Source organism: Plecotus auritus (genome assembly GCF_963455305.1).
Source record: "Plecotus auritus genome assembly, chromosome: 4".
NCBI classification, from domain to species: domain Eukaryota; kingdom Metazoa; phylum Chordata; class Mammalia; order Chiroptera; family Vespertilionidae; genus Plecotus; species Plecotus auritus.
Genome location: NC_137775.1, coordinates 128,545,468 through 128,567,469, shown reverse-complemented (window position 1 = coordinate 128,567,469; position 22,002 = coordinate 128,545,468). Strand labels below are relative to the sequence as shown.

Sequence of the window (22,002 nt, the reverse complement as noted above, 5' to 3'; positions counted from 1 at the left end):
ATTCTCATTTTTTCCTGGATACAAGTTTTTTTATTTATACTTCCTAGTTCTAATAATAAATGTATCCTAATATATAAAAAGCCAGGGGCTGTCACGACCTAAATGACCGAATAGCAGGCTAGGGTCCTGGCCGGCGCGGTATGAGTCAGTCCTGGGTCCCAGCCGGCACAGCAGGAGTGAGTCTGGGTCCCGGCTGGCGTGGTGGGAGTCAGTCTGGGTCCTGGCCGGCGTGGCGGGAGTCAGTCTGGGCCCCAGCCGCCCGTGGCATGGCAGCAGGAGCGAGCTGTGGGAATGGAGACATCCTGCCATCGCCCTGGCCTCTGGGTCCCTCTCCCCTGCCCACAGGCTCTGGGGAACCAGAACCATGCTGTGATCGGACTGGCCTCTTGGTCCCTCCCCCCGCCCGCAGGCTCTGGGGAACCGGAGCCATGCTGCCATCGGGGAATCTTGGTCCTTCCCCCCGGTTGCAGGCTCCGGGGAACCAGAGACATGCTGCCATCGGACTGGCCTCTGGGTCCCTCCCCCCGGCCTGCAGGCTCTGGAGAACTAATGAATGCATAAATAACTGGAACAGGAAATCTATATTTCACTTTCTTTCTTCTTGCTGCTCTCTATCTAAAAATCAATTTTAAAAAAGCTTTGCATATATTTAATAGTAATTACAGCTTTTTTTAATGAATAGAGAATTAAAGTCATATTATAAAGAGCTGAGAAGGAGTGGATGGGCACTAAATATTAAGACTTAAATCCCTGGATATATATTTGATATAACATTGAATCATCATGAAAATTTTATGTGATTGGCATTTTACAAGTAGTGTGGAGGAAAAGGCGCTGGGAAAAGAACAAAGTGGTGGCAGCCCCATGCCGGAACAAGAAGAAGGTGTAGAAGGAGTTTCTGTAGCGGGAATCTGAGTGGCTGGAGCTCATGAATGTGGAGCTGAAAACCCAGATGGATGAGCTGAAGCAGGAGTGGCAGCAGTTCATCCTGATGCTCAGCCAGCATTGCCCCACCTGCATCATCAGGACCAACAGTGTTAAGACCCCCGACTCAGAAGGCAACCCACTGCTGGAGCAGCTGGAGAAGAAGTAACCATGGGCTGGGAGGAGGAGGAGGAGATGAGGAGATGGAGGAGGAGGAGGGTCCCAGAGGACTCTTCCTTGCTGCATGAAAAACTCTTCAATAATGCTCAACACAACCAGCATCGGCCAGACTTTTTTGTGAAACTCAGATCAGCCACACCAGGGGAAGAAACCCAGGATGATGAAACCCAGGACCAAGCGCTGAGACCAAAGTAGTCTTGAGGGTGGGCTGTTCTGCCTGGGGCCAGGCTTGCAGGAGGCAGAACAGAGGCTCTGGGCTGGAGAGATGCCCAATCAGGCAGCTGTGGGCACTTCTCCAGCTTCTCCATCAGGACCTCCAAGCAGCGAGGAAAAGCCATGAGTTGCAACCAAAATTAGGCTGAGTATGGAACTCTGAGTGAAAATGCAATCTGCCTGCCCCCAGCCCTGACCCTGATCCTGATGCAAGGCTGGAGAAGGGCACAGTGCCCAGCCCTGCTGTACCCAACCACCGTGGTCCAGCTCAGTCCTTCCCAGAGTGGCAGCCAGGGTGCACCCTCGCCAGCCCTGCTGGAGTTGCTGTGGGTACGAGGCATGGGCGCCCTTCCAAAGCACATACTCACTGAATGTTTACAGACTGGCTGTCCTGGCAGGGCTTTCAATCCTACATATTTTTTATACTTTCTTTTTTTTAAAATATTTTTTACAAAAAAGATTTTATACAAGCAATATATAAATGGATTTCTATAATCACTCGATGTGATACAGTATAAATATGCTATGGTTTGTTTGTTACAAACAGATATTCAGCAGTTATGGCCACTGTGTGTAACTTCTAAGTACTGTAGTCTCTAGATGTTGGGGGTGGCAGGGGCGGGGTGCAGTGCATTTCCATCCTGGTAAACCCTTCATAATACTAAGTTCTGTATTGCTCAGTAAACATTACTCTTTCTTAAAAAAAAAAAAGGAAAAAAAAAAAAAAAAGGGGGAGGCCCAGGCCACCAGCCAGCGACGCTGTGGCAGGTGTGCAGCCAGCCAGCGATCACCCCACAGAGGGAGGCCCAGGCCAGCCAAACCATCACACTCCATGCCTGTTGTAGAGGGAGGCCACCGGTGGCAGGGGAGCGGGGGCAGTGCTGCACAGATGGCAAGCAGTGGCAGTGGCGGGGGTGGGGCCAGCTGTCTGCAGCCGGGGGAAGGAAAGCCCCGATAGGCCCTGATCTCAGGCCAGGCCTAGGGACCCTACCCAAGGGGTCCTGGATTGTGAGAGGGTGCAGGATGGGCTGAGAGATACACACCCCCCACCCGTGAGTGCACGAATTTTCATGTACCGGGCCTCTAGTCTATATAAGCCTAAGCAACTGTTACGGCAGAATGACTGGTCACTATGATGCGCACTGACCACCAGGGGCAGACACTCAATGTAGGAGCTGTCCCCTTGTGGTCAGTGCGCTCCCACAGGGGGAGCACCGCTCAGCCAGAAGCCAGGCTCATAGCTGGCGAGTGCAGTGGTGGTGGCAGGAGCCTCTCCCGCTTCTGCGGCAGTGCGCTGAGTGGTAAGGAGCAAGCAGGCGGGTGGTAAGGAGCGAGGGGTCCCAGACTGCGAGAGGGCGCAGGCTGGGCTGAGGGACACACACACACACACACACACACACACACACACACACCAGTGCACGAATTTCGTGCACCGGGCCTCTAGTTATTATATAAAAAGCACCTGCAAACATGTGAGCTACAGACAAGAGGTTGAAGAAAGTATCTTGCTGAAATCTAAATTTTGTGGGCTAAAAGGACATAGCAAATTCTGTGAAACTGATAATGCACCTTACTGACAAATGTCAGTGCCAAAAAGCACTAACTACTTACTGTATAAAATGTTTTAAATATTTATCTGAATTCATACTTGCACATCATATTTGGACTGTAAAAGTTATAAAAAGAGGTATGAAGACCAAAAAGGCAATATGTTCTATAGACCAGATTTCTCCTACATGCCACATACATTGTTGAAAATACACTTAACTGATCCAAAGGATACTTTCTGGAAAAAAGACATTGCTCTTAAAATTAGCAAAATGTCTGAGTTAAAGCTTAAAAGTGCCCACAGCCACCAGAAGCTCTAAACTAAAGATCCCTAGAGGTTATTCTTCCCTGAAGTAATTTTTTAAGACTAAGATAATGGCAGCTACTTACTTATAAATCATTATCTTTCTAATTCTTTAAATTACATATAACATTAACAAATACTTTTATTTAATTCTAAGAAATTAAGATAGACTAGATTAATTCTGAAGGGAATCAGAAAGTTAGGCTGAGGCAAATTTCCTCTTATAAGATTTAGAAAATGAAATATTTGGTTTATTTATCATTAAAGATATATATATATATATATATATATATATATATATATATATACACACACACATATATATATATATACATATATATATATACATACACACACATACATACACACACACACACACACGAAATAACCCATTTGATTTCAATTCTATGTGGAGTAAAGGTAAAACAATCAGACAGAAAATGAATGAGGACAAGAACCAGGAACTCTAAGTAGGCATGAAACCTATAAAAGGTACTTTTGTTCATAAATTTTTATGCAAAGTATTTTTCGTTTTCAATATATCAGATTTCTCCTTATTAAAATTAGCATGCCATGTGAATTTGTGCCTCATCCAAATTTACCATGATACAAAGATTATACATATATTTTAAAAATTTTTCTTAAATGTATTTTTATTGATATCAGAGAGGAAGGGAGAAAGGGAGAGAGATAAAATCATCAATGATGAGAGAGAATCATTGATCAACTGTTTCTTGTATGTCCCCTACTGGGGATCAAGCCCACAACCTGGGCATGTGCCCTTACCTGGAATCAAACTGTTAGACCTTCAACCACTGAGCCACACCGCCCGGGCCAAAGATTATATTTTTAAGGGAGTTAACAACAGTACCCTAAATTGAGCACTTAGTGTTTTATTTTGCTGTTTTCTGTAATTATTTCACTTAGTTCTCTCAACAACATAAGGTAAGTACTCTCATTACCTCCATTTTATAGATGAATAAATTATTAAGAAGATGACTTGCTCAAGGTTACTTTTAAAATTAGCAAGTGACAGAGCTGATATGTAAACCTAGATTCTAACTCTGAACCACTATACTATGTTCTCATCTCTTAACTACTAAATATACTGCCTCCCTTTAGACAAAGTAGGAAACAAAACTCCACAGGAATTTTCTTTTTGTATTTTTTCCATTGTGTTTGTATTGTTCTCAGAGCATTTGAGGTTTGTTTGAAATCCAAATAAAACAAACTGTTTCTGACAAAATATATTAGCTGGCAGTGAACAGGGCAGAGACAGAAGAAAGGAGTTAAGCTAAAGGTAAAATATTTGCTGACAACAGCCTAACATCCTAATATATAAAAACCCTGGGACTGTCACAACCGCAACGACCGGGAGGCTCGACCGGGAGGCGCAGCAGGCGAGAGGGCTGAACTGCTGACCTCTGGGAGAGAGAGAGAGGAGGGACTGATCAGCAGTGGCAGGGGCTGCTGGCAAGGCGCAGATAGAGAAGCAGGGTGATCAGACCCTGCTTCTCTCTCCCTCACCAGCAGCCAAGCCTCTCTCTCTCTCTCCCAGAGGTCAGCAGTTCAGCCGCTCGCCAGCAGCCTGGGGCGGCTGCTGATCAGCCCTGCTTCTATGATAAGGCCCAGAGATAGGCCCAGAGATGCTGACTGGCATAGAAACTGACCAATCAGAACCAAATCTGGGTGAATTGCAAGGAGCCAATGGCTGCCTAGGAGGCGGAGCTTTTGATACTGACTGGCATAGAAACCGACCAATCAGAACCAAATTGGCCAGCAGAGGAGGGCAGTTGGGGGTGAGATCAGGCCTGCAGGAGAGGGCAATTGGGGGCGAGATCAGGCCGGCAGGGGAGGGAAGTTAGGGGTGATCAGGCAGGCAGAGGCAGTTAGGGGCAATCAGGCCGGCAGGAGAGGGCAGTTGGGGGCGAGATCAGGCCAGTAGGGGAGGGCAGTTGGGGGAGAGATCAGGCCAGCAGGGGAGGGCTGTTGGGGCAAGATCAGGTCGGCAGGGGAGGGCAGTTGGGGGCAATCAGGCTGGCAGGGGAGGGCAGTTGGGGGCGATCGGGCCAGCAGGGGAACAGTAGGTGTTAATCAGGCAGGCAGGGGAGCGGTTAGGGGGTGATCAGGCTGGCAGGCAGAAGCGGTTAGGGGCAATCAGGCAGGCAGGCAGTTGAGCGGTTAGGAGCCAGCAGTCCTGGATTGGAGAGGGTGCAGGCTGGGCTGAAGGACACCCACTCCCCCTCCCCCAGTGCATGAATTTCGTGCACCAGGCAGTATTTAAATAACTGCCAAGAAATTTTTTTTTTAAATATATTTTACTGATTTTTTACAGAGAGGAAGGAAGAGGGATAGAGAGTTAGAAACATCGATGAGTGAGAAACATCGATCAGCTGCTTCTTGCACACCTCCTACTGGGGATGTGCCCACAACCAAGTTACGTGCCCTTGACCGGAATCGAACCTGGGACCCTTCAGTCCGCAGGCTGACGCTCTATCCACTGAGCCAAACTGGTTTTGGCAAGAAATTCTTGTTCTATAAGTCAGCCAGAGACATTTTAGTACTGCCCACCGATAAAGTAAAAATAACAGCTCCGGACTGTGCTATCCACATATAACAAGGCAAATATTCATTCAAACTGAATATCTATGTGCCAGGCTCCCAATTCATTTAGCTCTAAATCTGTTTCAAATGGTAAAATTCATAAGGGCATGAATTTCTAAAATAATGCTTATACCTAAATTTTCCATCACAAGGTTGAGATTTCTTAACATCCTGAAAACATCTTTTTTAAAAGCCCTTATGTATCCCACCCACTGTATGGAATAGTCACAAACAACTACCAACATTTTTAGAAGAACCTACTGGAGTCATATTTTACAGCAGCAGCCTGCCCAGTCTTGCCCTGTGGAACTCGACATATTTGGGAACTAGACCTCCATACTGCAGTTGCCTTGATCAGTAGAAAAGCCTTAATTAGCCATTGAGGAAAAAGAAAGGGCAACACCCCAAGGAACACTGCTATTTTTTTCCCATCCCAGTGAAGAATACCAGAATTACATATGGTCTTTATTTTTTTCCTTTGAGGTATAGTTCACCTTTAAGAGACAAAAGGACAAACACTAAAGAAATTAAACTGATATCCCAAAGTGTTATTTTATTCCAGAGATAAAGAGTAGAATTTATATTACATATACTAGAAAACTTCAATACTGTTGCTCAACTCTAAGGCACACAATAACAGCAGTGGCACCAATGAGATTAATATGCATTTACTGTGTGACTACATCTTATAATAACAAGAGAAAAGCTGGACATTTCCATATTTCAAAAGGCTACTACCTTGCTGAAAAGTGAAGCTATAAAAATGACTTACAAAAAGATCTTGAAAATTCACCTGAATTAAAGCTCTGGGTTCTGGAACTGCTACAAATTCCCCACTTTACTACAGTCTACTTTACTTTAATAATTCATTAATATTAAATGAGAATACTCTTAAATGAAGATGGATGTATAAGATTCATCAGTCTTGGTTTCTTTAAGAAATACTGAGTTTTGCCCTGGCTGGGTAGCTAAGTTGGTTAGAGCATAGTCCCGATACACTAAGGTTGCAGGTTCGATCTCTAGTCAGGGCAAATACAAGAATCAACTAATGAATGTATAAATAAGTGGAATAACAAATCGCTGTTTCTCTCTCTCCTTTCCTCTCAATCTAAAATCAATTTTTAAAAAGAAACACTTGAGTTTCAAGTAGAATTTGTCTTGAACAATCAAGATGCCAGCATACAAAAATTCCAATTTTCAGGAAAAAGATAATTTATTTTCTCTGCTCCCAAGAGATTTATTTCATTGCCTGCCCTATCACCATACCCCATCACCATTCTGTTGACACCACAGAACACCACAAAGAACAAACTGAGAGGAAAAATCATTCAACTAACAAGTGTTATCTCATAGTAAGTACATCAATAATACAACCTGTATTCGAAAACAATGCTATACAAATTAATTTATTTTGATCATGCTTCAATTGTCATCTGTTTGCATAATAAGGAAGCATTTGGTGGAACAGGAAAAGCAAACTGTTTTATGAACTGGTGACTGATAATAACTTTGTAGTAAGTTATCAGAAATTTTGCTTTCTACCTTGAAACTTGTTCCATTGCTTAGATGAACATCTCCTCTGATGTTCCATTTAAAAAAACCCCAACTCCAACCTCCCAAATGCTAGGGCACCTGGGTGAATAAACTACATGGGAATACTTACCTAGAGCTGTAAAATCTGAACCAGATTTGAATAAAGCTGAAGCAAGGAGCTGAAACTATAAAAGAAAAATAGAAACAAATTAGCTAAGCACATTAGAGAAAAGTAACTTCTCTAATTATGACTATACATTAGCCACTGTATGCCTCTGCATTTAAGTCTATTTACCAAAGAGTGGCAAGAAGAGCACCACATTTAGATAAAAGAATATGCTGACTTTTCTATTGGATTGCTCATTATTTTCCAAAATACTGAACCAAGTTCTGGAATTATTTTATTTGAAAATTTTATTAAGATATGTATTTATTAACAAATAACTGGTCAACTGAAATAAAATAGAAAATTACTTTCCCCAGTGTGAGATAGTCTATCACATATGGATAGATTGGTGTCCTGGACAGTTATTAATTCTTAGTACATATACATTCTCATTTCAAAAATAAGTACATGCTAATTAAAACACTACTGTGTAAACCAAACTCTGAGGAAAAAAAGCATGCTTATTATGCTCAGGCCATTCCTAAATTACAAGTTAGACTGGTATTCCATGCCCATGTACAATTACATTGTTATGAATTACAGCTATAACAAATAAATAATATAAATAATATAAGAATAAACTCTATGATTCACATACAACTGTAAACCTACTTTTGCCCACCTATACATAGTTCTTTATATATGCTGGGTATCAATCATCTGTCAGAGATATCAACTGCAAATATTTAGTCTGTGGATTGCCCAGTTTTTAATAATGTCTTTGAGATTTTAATTTTGTTGAAGTCCAATTTTCTCTTTTATGATTAGTGGCTTTATGTCATGTCCAAGAAATCTTTGATCTATCCCAAGGTTGTGAAGATAATCTATTTTCTTCTTGAAGATATATATATATATATATATATATATATATATATATATATATATATATATTTGTTAATTTCAGAGAGGAAGAGAGAGGGAGAGAGATAGAAACATCAATGATGAGAGAGAATCACCGACTGGCTGCCTCCTGCACGCCCCTCACTGGGCATCTAGCTCACAACCCAGGCATGTGCCCTTGACCGGAATCGAACCTAGGACCCTTCAGTCCACAGGCCGACGCTCTATCCACTGAGCCAAACTGGTGAGGGCTCTTCTTGAAGTTTTTATTGTTTTGGGTTTTATATTTAGATCCATAATCCATCTTAATTTAAATTTTTATATAAAATATGAGATAGGGGTTGAGATATCAGCACATCTGTTAAAAAGACTTTCCTTTCCCCAATGGATTTGGCACCCTGGTAAAAAATAAATAAAAATCGATTCCACTGACGTGGGTCTATTTCTGTACTCTAGTCCAGTGGTCAGCAAACCGCAGCTCGCAAGCCACATGCAGCTCGCGAGTTGCGGTTTGCCGCTCTGTTGACTAATGAGTTGCCAAGCACTGCTCTAGTCTGTTCTACTGACCTATCTGTCTACCACAATACAGAGTTCAGAAATCAAGTAGTATGAGATCTCCAACTTCTTTTTTTTTCAACACTGTTTTGGCCAGTGCAGGACCTTTTTGAATTTCCAAATAAATTTTAGAATTAGTTTGTTGATTTTAACAATGACGACAAAACCCAAACTTGCTGGCTGCTGGCTTGTTTATAGGGTCCACAGTAAATTAAAAACCAATATGGGGAGAATGAGCATCTTAACAATTTTTAATCTTTCAATCCATAAATGTGATATGTCTCTCCATTTTAGGTCTTACTTAACTTCTTACAACAGACTTATAACTACATATTTAATTATTTTTGATATTAATATAAACAGGTTTTAAAATTTCCTCTTCTAATTGTTCACTGCTAAGAAATCCTATCCAATAAAGAGGGAATATGCTAATTGACCATCACTCCATCACAAAGATGGCTGCACCCACAGCTGAGGCCAAGTTCCCTTAAGGAGTCTTAACGAGCAATCAGTAGGGACCTGAGGCTACACCCTCCCCTGCCCCCATGGGGCTTGACAGGGGACCTCAGGCCATGCCCCGCACCAGGCAGGGCACTTGACAGGGGACCTCAGGCCTCACCCCCTGCCCCGGCACCAGGCCAGGGGACCTCAGGCCGTGACACCCACCCTGGCGCCAGGCCAGGGGACCCGAGGCCACGCCCCCCGCCCGGCGGAGCTTGATGGGGGACCTCAAGGTGCGCTTCCCGTCCTGGTGCTGGGCTAGGGGACCTCAGGCCGTGCCCCCCACCAGGGGGTCTTGACAGAGGACTTCAGGCCACGCCCCCCACCCTGGCACCATGCTGGGGGACCTCAGGCTGCACCCCCACCCCAGCACCGGGCCAGGGGACCTGAAGCTGTGCCCCCCTGCCTGGCAGGGTTTGACAGGGGACCTCAGGCGGTGCTCCCCACCCAGTGGGGCTTGACGGGGGACCTCAAGGTGCACCCCCAGTGCTGGGTTGGGGGAACACAGGCCGTGCCCCCCGCCCAGCGGGACTTGACAAGGGACCTGAGGCTGCGCCCCCTTGCCCAGCGGGGCTTGACAAGGGTGGGGCTGGCCGGGTCTGGGTCTCACGCGATTTTGAGGTGCATGTGGGTAGACGGGGACTTGACTCTGGGTCCCCCTTTTAATGTGCATGAATTTTGTGCACCGGGCCACTAGTATATAAAGAATTGCTTTTCCCCCTAAAGGCCTTGCATTCTGTAACCTTGCTAAATTCACTTAGTATATTGTTTTGCAGACTGCATGGGCTTTTCTATGTACACAAAATGTCATCTACAAGTGCAAACAATTTCACTTCTTCCTTTCCAATCTACATGCTGTTTATTTCTTTTTCTTACATGGTAAATAGAGGATGTCTTTTGACACGTTTTTCATAGATGCCCTTTATGAGACTTAGAAAGCTTCTTTTTATTTCTAGTGTGCTAAGAATTTTTATCATGAATGGTTTTTTAATTTTGTCAAGTGCCCCTTTCTTTTTTTTTTTTTAAATATATTTTATTGATATTTTACAGAGAGGAAGGAAGAGGGATAGAGAGCTAGAAACATCGATGAGAGAGAAACATCGATTAGCTGCCTCCTGCACACCTCCCACTGGGGATGTGCCCGCAACTAATGTACATGCCCTTGACCGGAATCGAACCCGGGACCCTTCAGTCCGCAGGCCGACGCTCTATCCACTGAGCCAAACCGGTTTTGGCTCAAGTGCCCCTTTCTTGATTTATCGAGATGATCTATGGTTTTCTTCCTTTATTCTGTCAAAGTGGTGAATGACTGATTTTCAAATGTGAAACCAATCTGTGTCCTAGGATAAGCCCCTACTTGGTCATTGTGCATTAAACTTTTTATATATTGCTGGATTCAAATAGCTAAAATTTTATTAAGAATTTTGCATCTGTATTCATGAGAGGCATTGGTCTGTGATTTTCTTTGCTTGTAATATCTTTGTTTGTTTTTTAATCCTCACTCAATGGATACTTTTTCCATTGTTTTTTAGAGAGTGGAAGGGAGGGAAGGAGAGAGAGAGAAAGTGAGAGAAAGAGGGAAACATCCATGTGAGATGCTCTGGCCACTGAACCACACTGGCCAGGGCTCTTTGTTGTGTTTTTATATCAGAGTTAAGCTGCTTCATAAAAGAATTTAGAAAGTATACTGTCTTCCTCTGGTTTCTGAGAGTCTATGTGTAGAAATGGTGTTTTTTTTTATAACTTAAATTGTTGATAGAATTGAACGACACAGCCAATGAAGTGCAGAGTTTTCATTATTAGTCAGTTTTCAATTACAAATTCAATCTCTGTAATTGACATGAAGTTCCTTAAGATTTTCTAATTCTTCTTGTATCTGCTTTGATAAGTTGTGTCTTTTAAGGAATCTGTCCATTTCACCAATTAGCAACTTGTTGACAAAGTTATTAATAATGTTCCCTTATTACCTTTTAATGTATGTAGGGTCTGTAATGATTTCCTCTTTTCATTTGTGATGTTGATAATTTATGTTTTCACTTTTTTTTTTCTGTCTTCTCAGGGGTTTACCTATTTTATTCACCTTTTCAAAGAGCCAACCTTTCACTTTTTAAATCTTTTCTAATATTTGTTCCTATTTCACTAATTTCCTATCTTCTACTTATTTTGAGGGTTAATTCCCTTTTCTAACATCTAAGGTTTATTGGCTCTACATACAGAAGGATGGGGGAAAAAAACCCTGTCATTGAAATAATATTATTAAATTACGGGTCTAGGATTTTAACAGGTACCAAGTGATATACAATCTGAGTAAATCCAGACCTCTCCTCCAAATTTAGACTTGAATATCTAACTACCACATCAACACCTCAAGTTGGCTGTTTCATAGACATTTCAAACTGAACATACCCAACATTAAATTCCCAATCCCAGCCAGGAGTCCCTACCCACCACCACAAACTAGATCTACCCATTGCATTTTCATGTGGTTGATAATAACTCCATTCACTCAGGTAAAAAACTTTGGAGTCATTTACTTCAAACCATATGTCCAATCCATCATAAAATTCTGTTAGTTCTATCTTTAAATATATTGAGAATCTGCTCTACTTCACTTCTAACTATTTCTATGACTACTACTTGGGTCTGAGCTACAATAATCACTTGCTTAGATTTCTACAATCTCCCCGATGAGTCTCTCTGTCTGAATCCTCATTCTTCTTCCTTCATCTATCCTCAATACAATAGAGTGATCTAAAATATAGAGCAGATTATATCACTCCTCTGCACAATACTCTGAACTAGCTCTTTATTCATTCAGAGTAAAAGCCAAAGTTCCAGCAATGGCTTACTAAATCATTCACAATCTCTAATCCCTGCTCTTACCTCTCTGACCTCACCTCTAACCACTCTTACCCATCTCACCTCTACTCCAGCCACAATGGCCTCCTTGATGTTCTCCTAAACAAAGCCAGAATGCACTCAGCCTTGGGTCTTTGTTCTAGCCCTCCCTTCGCCAAATTATTGTCTTAGATCAATGGTCAGCAAACTGAGGCTCACAAGCCGCAGTTTGCTGCTCTGTTGACTAATGAGTTTGCCGACCACTGTCTTAGATCACTTCCTCATATTCTTCAAGTCTTTGTGAAAATCTCGTTTCTAAATGAGGTCTATTATAATCATCTTATTTAATACAGCAACTGCCCATTTCTCACCCCTTTTAATTCTGACATCCCTTTACCTTTTTTTCCTCTTGTGCCTAGAAGAATGCCTGGCATACTGAAGGGACTCAACACACATTTGTTAAATTACACCAGTACTCTGGAAGCTCAGCAGACATTTTTTTAAATAAATAATGTGCAATACCAGTTAAAACTTGCTTTACTTGTTTGTTTTTGTTTTTCTCTTTCCCTATTAGAGAATCCTCTGAATGATGGAATTGATTTACGCATCCTCTTCTTGGGTCTTTCCTTGGGGGTGGGGGATGTCATTCTCATAATGTTTACTAGAAGCTCATCACTAATTTAGAACCCATGTTCTGGAGACTGGACAAAAGCAAAGAACCATTATTTGGTATATAATGGTAGTTCACCACTATTTCCCCAATATCATGATGATCACCATCATGATGATAAACAACCCCCCCTCCAAAGAAAATCCTAAAAACCACTTTGCTGTGTAACAACTTAATATAGTGAAAATTTAATAAAGTGTATACAGAGAACAAAAATAAACTACTACATAAAGTATTGGATAGCATTAAGGCCTTTCTTGATAAGTGGAATGATTTCTTAAAAGGAGAATGAAGATCTATATAGCTTACTAAAAATACTGTAAGTGTATATACTGGAACCATCATCAAGAAATTTATTTCTCCAAAACAAAATCCATTCACACATTAAAAAAAAAATAATTGCCCTAGCCGGTTTGGCTCAGTGGATAGAACGTCAGCCTGTGGACTGAAGGGTCCTGGGTTCGATTCTGGTCAAGGGCACATGTGGTCTCTATCCCCAGTGGGGGGCGTGCAGGAAGCAGCCGATCAATGGTTCTCTCTCATCACTGATGTTTCTATCTCTCCCTCTTCCTTTCTCTCTGAATCAATAAAAATAAAAAAATAATAATCTTACAAAAATCTATGTCAGGATGTTTTCAGTTTTCTGTTCATAGGATCAGACAGAGGAGTATCTTAGGGTGAGGGTATTGTTTTGAAAAAGATGCTGAAAAACACATGCACAACATCATTTTAACTAACTTCTACTAGGGCTAAACAACTCTTGATAAATAAAACTTTTAAGAAATAGAACAGAAGTCTGTGGCATACAAAATCATAATTTGAGACTAATAAAGAAAGGAGACAAAGTGAAATCCACTACCAAAATTTTAAAAATTGCTCTGTTTGAATCTGAGATAACTCCCTGTCCTGGTTTTCCCAAGAGCTTAGCATTAAGAACAAACTGTCTTTCTTTGGCCTACTTGCAGCTGAAATTATTTGCTTGGCAATATTTTGTTTCGGTTTGCTTTTTAAAAAATTAGAGAAAAATTGTTTCCATGTTCTAGCCATTTTAGACTATGGAGAAAACATAGTATCATGAATTGACTGAAGACTCAAGGAAAGACAATTAACTGTCTTCCTTTGAGAAGAACCCCCTAAAGTATGAGGAGTTGTAACCAATACCAAATAAGAGAAATAGGAATTATTTTCACAGTAGGCAACTATGAAAGAGTATTTCTTTGTTTTGTTGCCAAGGACAGATAGGCTCTACTGCTTGAAAGTACAATGAACCTGGTGCCTGAAAGTGATTCAATATTAAATCTGAAACCTATGCTGAATAGAGAAAAGCACTGCTTGATGTTGCTATTACAAAGCCAAAGCAAAGCAACAGCTAACAGAAATAGTTGTAAGGGACAGTACTACATATAATTAGCACCAATTCTGTGAGTGGAAGATGAAATGAATTATGGTTCAGATGTTGCTAGATGAACTATGAATAAGGACAGTCATCAAAAGGAAAGTATGACAAAAAGAATCTCAGAAGTTAGTAGGAAAACAGGCTATAAAACCATGAAACTTGTTGTAGGTATATTCATAAAAATAATAGTAATAGATCTTTTGTTCCATCCATGTTAGATTACAAAAAAACAACAACCCAAAAAACAAAATAGCCTGAAAAGCAATGATCTGCTACTCATTTCTCAAACTTAGGGACCACTGACAAGTGAAGTTAGTAGTTATAGTCAAACTATCCTGATACAACATTTGCATAACTATCTATCAAGGCAGCAAGGATTCTACTCCCATCAATATCTTTTCACCTTCTCTCTACAGAAAAGGGGAGTTTTCTTTCTTCTTTAAGCGGGTTTCGGAGTATCAACAGAAAAGTTTATAATGAACCATTATGTAATCCCTGAGTAAAAGAAGCATGGGGCAATGGGAGTAAAATTTCTATTTTCTTCCCAATGCATAAAACTAGTATCTAAATTAAAACTTTATACCTGATAATCCTGTTGTAAATGGATCAAGGGTTTTGTGTATGACTTGAATGTTATGTCACATGAAAATAAGCCTATTTAATTTTTATTTCATCTGCTCTGTCATTTTTAATATTAGAACCATCATATTTTCATTTAAACATCTAAGAGCAAAATCAGAAGTTGGAAAACTTTTTTTTTAAAGCTCAATTTCTAAAGTTTATTACCACCTTTACCTCTTTTGTCTCTTCTGGGTCTGAATGATCCACAGTTATATAAAGATCGTTTTGTAAATATTTCAGAGCACTAAGAGGATCCAGTTGGGCCTTTTCTTCAAACCTAGAAAAATGTAAAAAAAGAATAATAATTGTCTGGAGTTATAAGAAAACATCAGAAATGTTTTTCAGAGCGGGGACACTGTATATGAGGAGTTATGTGAATATCTAAAAACCCTGCATTTGGGAATCCGGAAATGAGAAGACTGTCACATAGATAGTGCAGATGTGGAGTCCCTGAGATGTAATGGTAATGCCAGGTGGGCACAGGCAGCTGTGCTCCTAGAGACTGTGTGAGAACACTTCCACCCTCCTCTTAAAACTATAAGCTAAGATAAAATCAACTACAAAACATAGTAAATATGTCAAATAGTTTACATAAACTGGGGGGGGGGGGGGGGGAAGCCAAGTAGGTTTCATAAAAAACAAGTAGAGATAAAATAAAAATACTTTATTAGATTTGTGTAATATCCTCCCCACCCCCCGCCCCCGCCGTCCCAAATGGAGGTGCTTAACAGGTACTATAGAAATGACTAGGTTCTTTTGATGAAATATCATTCACACTGATTAGATAATTTTAATGAAATTATTTCCATGCCTTAGTCAGTAATAACAATACCAACAAACTGCTGCAACTTATCAAGCCTTTGTCATGTGCTAGACACTGTATCAAGCATATATCACCTTGTTTATCCTCACAATAATCTATATATATAAAAGACTAAGCGACTGGTTGACTGGCTAATAGCTATGATGCGCAATGACCACCAGGGGGCAGACACTCAATGAGGAGCTGCCGAGCGACAGCAACTTTGCAGAGTGCCCTCTTGCACTCCGGGACCCAACCGGGGCTGCTGGACTGCCGGTTTCGGCCCAATCCCCGCAGGCCAGGCTAAGGGACCCCACCCGCCAGAAGGACTCCACTCACTCTGCAGATGCCCTTCGAGCCCTGGCACTGCCCCAGGTGCGGCCGGCAGGAGAGGGACGGCGGGAGGTTGACTCCAGGGTGTGTCTGGCCTGTCTCACCTAATCCTGCCCCGCCGACCACCTTCTAATTAATTTCCTTTCAATATGCACGAATCCATGCACCAGGCCTCTAGTAACTCTATGATGACAATAACTTTATCATCATTAAAAAAAAACAACAAAAAACAACAGATGAGAAACTGAGACCTGAGAATGAATTTGGCCAAGATAAGAGGTAGTAAGTGGCAGAAGCAGAATCTAACACAGGACTATCTGATTCCAAGGCTGAAAAGGAAAGAATGAGATCTTTTTTTTTTTTTTTTTTTTAAAAGTCTGTTTGGGACTATCTATTTAAATAAGATAATGTCCTTTTGTTATAGCATAACTATATATGGATTTATTTATAATAAATTTGTATGCTTTTCAAATGTTCAGAGAGAAAGAAAAGACATTTAATTTCAGTTGGAAAATGAAAATAATGAGCTATTCACAATGGTGTTAAGGCTGATGGCCTCAATAATTTCCTGTCTTTAGAGCTAACCTTAGTGATAGGGTTACCTGTATTTCAGGCAGGGGCAAAGACTATCAATATATTACAGTTCTCGTATACCAGACAATACCATGACTGTCAGCCAGCCTTACAAACCTCAGAGGAGAGTTCCTTAGGCAGAGATTCTCCATATGCCTCAGTGTTTAAATGCTGAGAAACTGCCTTAATTCTCATAATAAATTCTCTTTCAGTGAATTTATTTTAAGCATGTCTTTCTCCTTTGCAACCTGAAATAACCTAACCAAAACACACCTACCATCCTATTAAATCCAGTAAAGAGATCAATTTTCCTGTAAGTTATCCTCTCTCTCTTCCTTTTCTAAGCTTTTATTTGGCTTGCAAAATTTTATCACTGGATTTGGGTTTGCAGGCTAGAATTGTATTTCAGCCAACAATTCTGCCCTGTAAAAGGAACAGGAATTAACCCTATTAAATTTCTTTTCTTTTGCCCCTTTCTATGCCCCAATTCATAAACAATTTTGGAAACTTGAACATTTTATACATACATACATATACATATACATATATACATATATATATACATATATACATATATACATATATACATATATATATATATATATGTATATATATATATATATATATAGTGGCACTTTATTTGCTATATTACATGGTACCATTAAGAACCAGGAGACACTTTCTTGGCATACAATATACTTCTCTCCCTCCAAACTTATATTTTATTGAAAAAGAAGTAGTTATTTCCCAAAAGAACAACAAAAATAAATAAGCCAGCACATCAGTACAGGGTAAGCTTTTATATAATGAAAGACCTGGTATCTAATTTAATATGAGATTTGAATTAAAAAGGTAATTTTCATGTTCAATTCAGAAATCAATTTCTATCTATTCTGTCCCCAATGTAATAAGCCCCTCAAAACTCTAAGTCATTTTAAAAGGTGGTAGAAAAAAAAAAGAGTCTGTTTTTCTCAAATGTCTAAGTTGGGCCTTTTATTGTCAGTTCAATTTAGTAGACAAGATTCTTAAGATACCCTAGCAGTCATCCTTAACTATTGTTTTTCTCATACCCATATCAAATCCATCAAGAAATTCAGTTGTTGCAACCTTCAAAGTTTTCTGGAATCTTACTGTACTTTCTGGATCTCTTTTATGGAATATCCCTTCCTCTGCCTTCCCTCAAACAGTGGTGATCCTCAGATAATGCCCTACATCCCTCTACTCTTCCTGAGCAAGCTCCTTTTCCTTACTGATGACTCACTAATGTAATACAGCCAACATCTTTCCCCCAAATGCTAATAGATGATCTCCAGAACTTTTTAAAAAAAAATTTAATAAATCTTTATTGTTCAGATTATTACAATTGTTTTTCCTTTTTCCCCCCATAGCTCCCCTCCACCCGGTTCCCACCCCATCCTCTGCCCTTACCTCCCCCGCACTGTCCTCATCCATAGGTGTACGATTTTTGTCCAGTCTCTTCCTGGACCCCCCCCCCATACCCCTTTCCCCCTGAGAATTATCAGTCCACTCCCTTTCTATGTCCCTGATTCTATTATATTCACCAGTTTATTCTGTTCCTCAGATTTTTAATTCACTTGATTTTTAGGTTCACTTGTTGATAGATATGTATTTGTTGTTCATAATTTTTCACTTTACTTTTTTCTTCTTCCTCGTCTTAAAGAATATCTTTCAGCATTTCATATAATACTGGTTTGGTGATGATGAACTCCTTTAGCTTTTTCTTGTCTGTGAAGCTCTTTATCTGACCTTCCATTCTGAATGATAACTTTGCTGGGTAGAGTAATCTTGGTTGTAGGTTCTTACTATTCATCACTTTGAATATTTCTTGCGACTCCCGTCTGGCCTGCATAGTTTCTGTTGAGAAATCAGCTGACAATCGTATGGGTGCTCCCTTGTAGGTAACTAACTGTTTTTCTCTTGCTGTTTTTAATATTCTCTCTTTGTCTTTTGCTCTTGGCATTTTAATTATGATGTGTCTTGGTGTGGTCCCTTTTGGATTCCTTTTGTTTGGAGTTCTGTGCGCTTCCTGGACTTGTAAGTCTATTTCTTTCACCAGGTGGGAGAAGTTTTCAGTCATTATTTCTTCAAATAGGTTTTCAGTATCTTGCTCTCTCTCTTCTTCTGGCACCCCCATAATTCAGATGTTGGTATGCTTGAAGTTGTCCCAGAGGCTTCTTACACTATCTTCAACTTTTTGGATTCTTTTTTCTTTTGCTTTTCCGGTTGAGTGTTTTTTGCTTCTTTGTATTTCAAATCTTTGACTTGATTCTTGCGTTCTAGTCTGCTGTTGGGTCTCTGTATAATATTTTTTATTTCAGTCAGTGTATGTTTAATTTCTAGTTGGTCCTTCTTCATATCTTCGAGGGTCTCGCTAAATTTATTGGCCTTTTCTAGGATATTCTTGAAAAACCTTATAACCATGGTTTTGAATTCTATATCCAGTCGTTTGTTTTCCTCCATTTCTTTCATTTGTGATCTGTTTCTTTGTCTCCGCATTTTTGCTGCTTCCCTGAGTTGGCAGGGTAGCTTTGTGTGCTAGGTTTCCTATATGGCCCAGTGGGTCGGCCACCCCAGTTAACCTGAGGTGGACACTCTTGGTGCACCCCTTTGTGGACTGTGTGTACAGCCTTGTTGTAGTTAAGTCTTGATTGTTGTTGGTATCACTGGGAGGAATTGACCTCCAGGCCAGTTGGCTGTGAGGATCAGCTGTGTGTACGCTGGGAGAAGTTTGGTGCTGGAGACAGCCTTATAGGATTAGACTTGCAAAATTGCAAAAGCCTCTGTGCTCAGCTTGGATGGGGTGGAGTCTCAGGGCAGAGCAGACAGTCTTGGCTTCCCATCAGCCCTGCCCTTGCGCGTGTGCCTCCAGACCTCTGCCTTCCGCGGCTCCCCTAAGTTTCCTCCTGACAGTCCAGATTCCCCCCTTAAGAGCGTGGGTCCCCAGGGGCTCGCCCGGAACTGGGGTTCAGTGCAGTGGGAACTGGGGTTCAGTGCAGTCAGGAGCTTCCGACTCCCTTCCGCTAGGGAAAGCCTGCAGCAACCTCTGCATTCAATCTGCTCTGCGAGCACTCGCATGCGCACACCTCCAGACCCCTGCCCGCCGCGGCTCCGAGTCTCCGTGTGCCTTTCTCTCTACCTGACAGTCCAGACTCCCCCTGTATGAGTCTGGGTCCATGGGGTTTCGCTCCGAAATGGGGTTCAGTGCAGTTGGAATTGGGGTTCAGTGCAGTCAGGGGCTTCCTTCCCCCTCCCGCCAGAGAAAGTCAGCCAGGCACTCAGCCGCCCTTCCTCTCTGCGCATGTGTCTCCGTACCTCAGCCCTTTGCCGCTCCTCTGATTCCCCGTGAGCTTTGCTCTTTCCTTCTAGTTGTAGAATTTCCACTCAGCCAGCTTTCCTGTGGTTCTGGATAATGTCCGTTCTGTCTTTTAGTTGTAGTTTTGAAATTGTTGTGTGAGGCAGCAGTTTAGGTGCTTACCTATGCCGCCATCTTGGTTTCTTTGATCTCCAGAACTTTAAGTGCACCAAACTGAACTACATTAACTTGCTGTTTCTAAAGAATTCCCCCCGAGTGAAAATAGCCATGACCTTTTACCCAGTTCTTCTGGAAGAAAATCCAGAATTTTTTTTGGTGTTTTTTTTTTTTAAATTTAATTTTATTGTTTAAAGTATTACATATAGTAGTACATATATCTCCTTTTCCCCCCGCCAGAATTGTTTTAAATAAAAGCTAAATCTGAACGTGTCATTCCTCAATGTAAAATCTTTCAATGCTACCCTTTCACTCAGAGTAAAAGCCAAAGGACCTTCACAATCTGACCCCTTTTTTATCTCTCTTACCTGTCTCCTACCATAATCACTTCACTTATTCCACTTCTATCACACTGTCCTCCTCAATTTATTTCTCAAATAATCCAGGCATATTTTTAACCTCAGAGCCTTGTCTATTACCTATCTGGAACACTTTCCCTCTCAAATATCTATATGATCCATTCTCTCATGTTCTTTAGGTCTCTACTCAAATGTCTTCTTTGCAGTGAGGTCTATCCTAATATTCTTATTTAAAAATCACATCCCCAGCTCCCTCACCTATACAAAAATAGTTCTTAACCTGATTGAGTTTTTTTCATGAAGACTTACTATCTAACATATAAGTTCCTTATTAAGCTTATTGTTAGCCTCCCTTTATTAAGAAGGAAACTTGAGGATAGAAATTTTTGTATTCTTCACTGACATATCCACAGAACCTAAGACAATATCTAGCACAGTAAAGGTGCTCAATAAATATTTCTTATATGAATAGTTTTATTGATGTTTATAAAAACACTTAAGTGGTTGCTTTGGCCATTTTACACATAAGCAAAGTAATCTCCAGAAAGATTAAACTAGAAGGCTTGAATATCAATCCAAGGTTCAGGTATAATATTTTTCCAATATAACTATTAGCTACAGAACTAGAGGCAAAGAGTAGTCAAGATCAGAAAAGAAGAGTACTATGGTCCACATTTTTATGCTATTATTACTCTACTGAAAATAATATATATAAATGGATAATCTATATAAAACATTCTTATATTCCCCTTCAAGAGCTTTTCTGAGGTTCTGAAATAAACTGGCACACTTTCTTTCCCATAGTAGAAAATTTCCAATGTTGATTATTTGCCCAACCACACAAACTTACTGCCTTTCAATTTCAGTCATTTTATTTAATGACTTAGTCTTGTACAACATTTGTAAGACTCTTTCATCATATATTTAAGAGTCTAAGTGATTTGTTACTGATTATTCGTTTATTGTTCATCAACTTTCACTCCTCACTCTACACCTTTACTAGAATCAAGTTACTAGCAATGATGATTGTACTTAAAACTTAAAGCATGCCCTAATACATAATATTTCAGATTCCCAAACTGTCATTTCACCTGCCCACTGATATATTTCTAAAGGAGAAAAACAACTTCCAAAGATAAAAAAGAGTAACACTTCTGAGGATGGCTGGGCTATGGGAAGGAGGGAAAATGATAATTTCCCAATTCTACCACTATCCTACAGAATTTTTAGATAGAGGTGCATATAGAAATATATATATTAACAATAATATTATTTAACTACAGTAATATTAACTATAGCAAATAAATTGAGAATAAATATTCTATAAAAGGTTAAGTGAATTACATAAAGTAGAATGCTATGCAGCCATTACAATTATGATTTGTACTTGTATTTATTAACATGGTAATGTTTATAATACATCATTCACTGAAAGAAATCAGATTCAAAACAATAGTGTGTACATATAGTTAGAAGGATATACACCAAAATATTACTCCTGAATGGAGGGATGATAAGTGATTCAATTCTTTTGGTAGGGAGAGAAGACTCA

The 22,002-nt window shown here is 40.4% G+C and overlaps 1 protein-coding gene across 3 annotated transcripts in view; it reads right to left on the bottom strand.

The window, feature by feature from the left end:
* The window catches only part of MKLN1 (muskelin 1), a 223,900-nt gene that overhangs the window by 5,130 nt on the left and 196,768 nt on the right, over window positions 1-22,002 (bottom strand). For all 3 annotated transcript variants that reach the window (XM_080663161.1, XM_080663160.1, XM_080663162.1), the window contains 2 exons: window positions 15,068-15,170; window positions 7,437-7,491 (listed from right to left, as the gene is read on the bottom strand). In XM_080663161.1, the coding sequence (XP_080519287.1) occupies window positions 7,437-7,491; window positions 15,068-15,170 (158 nt within the window). The remainder of the gene's footprint in view (window positions 1-7,436; window positions 7,492-15,067; window positions 15,171-22,002) is intronic.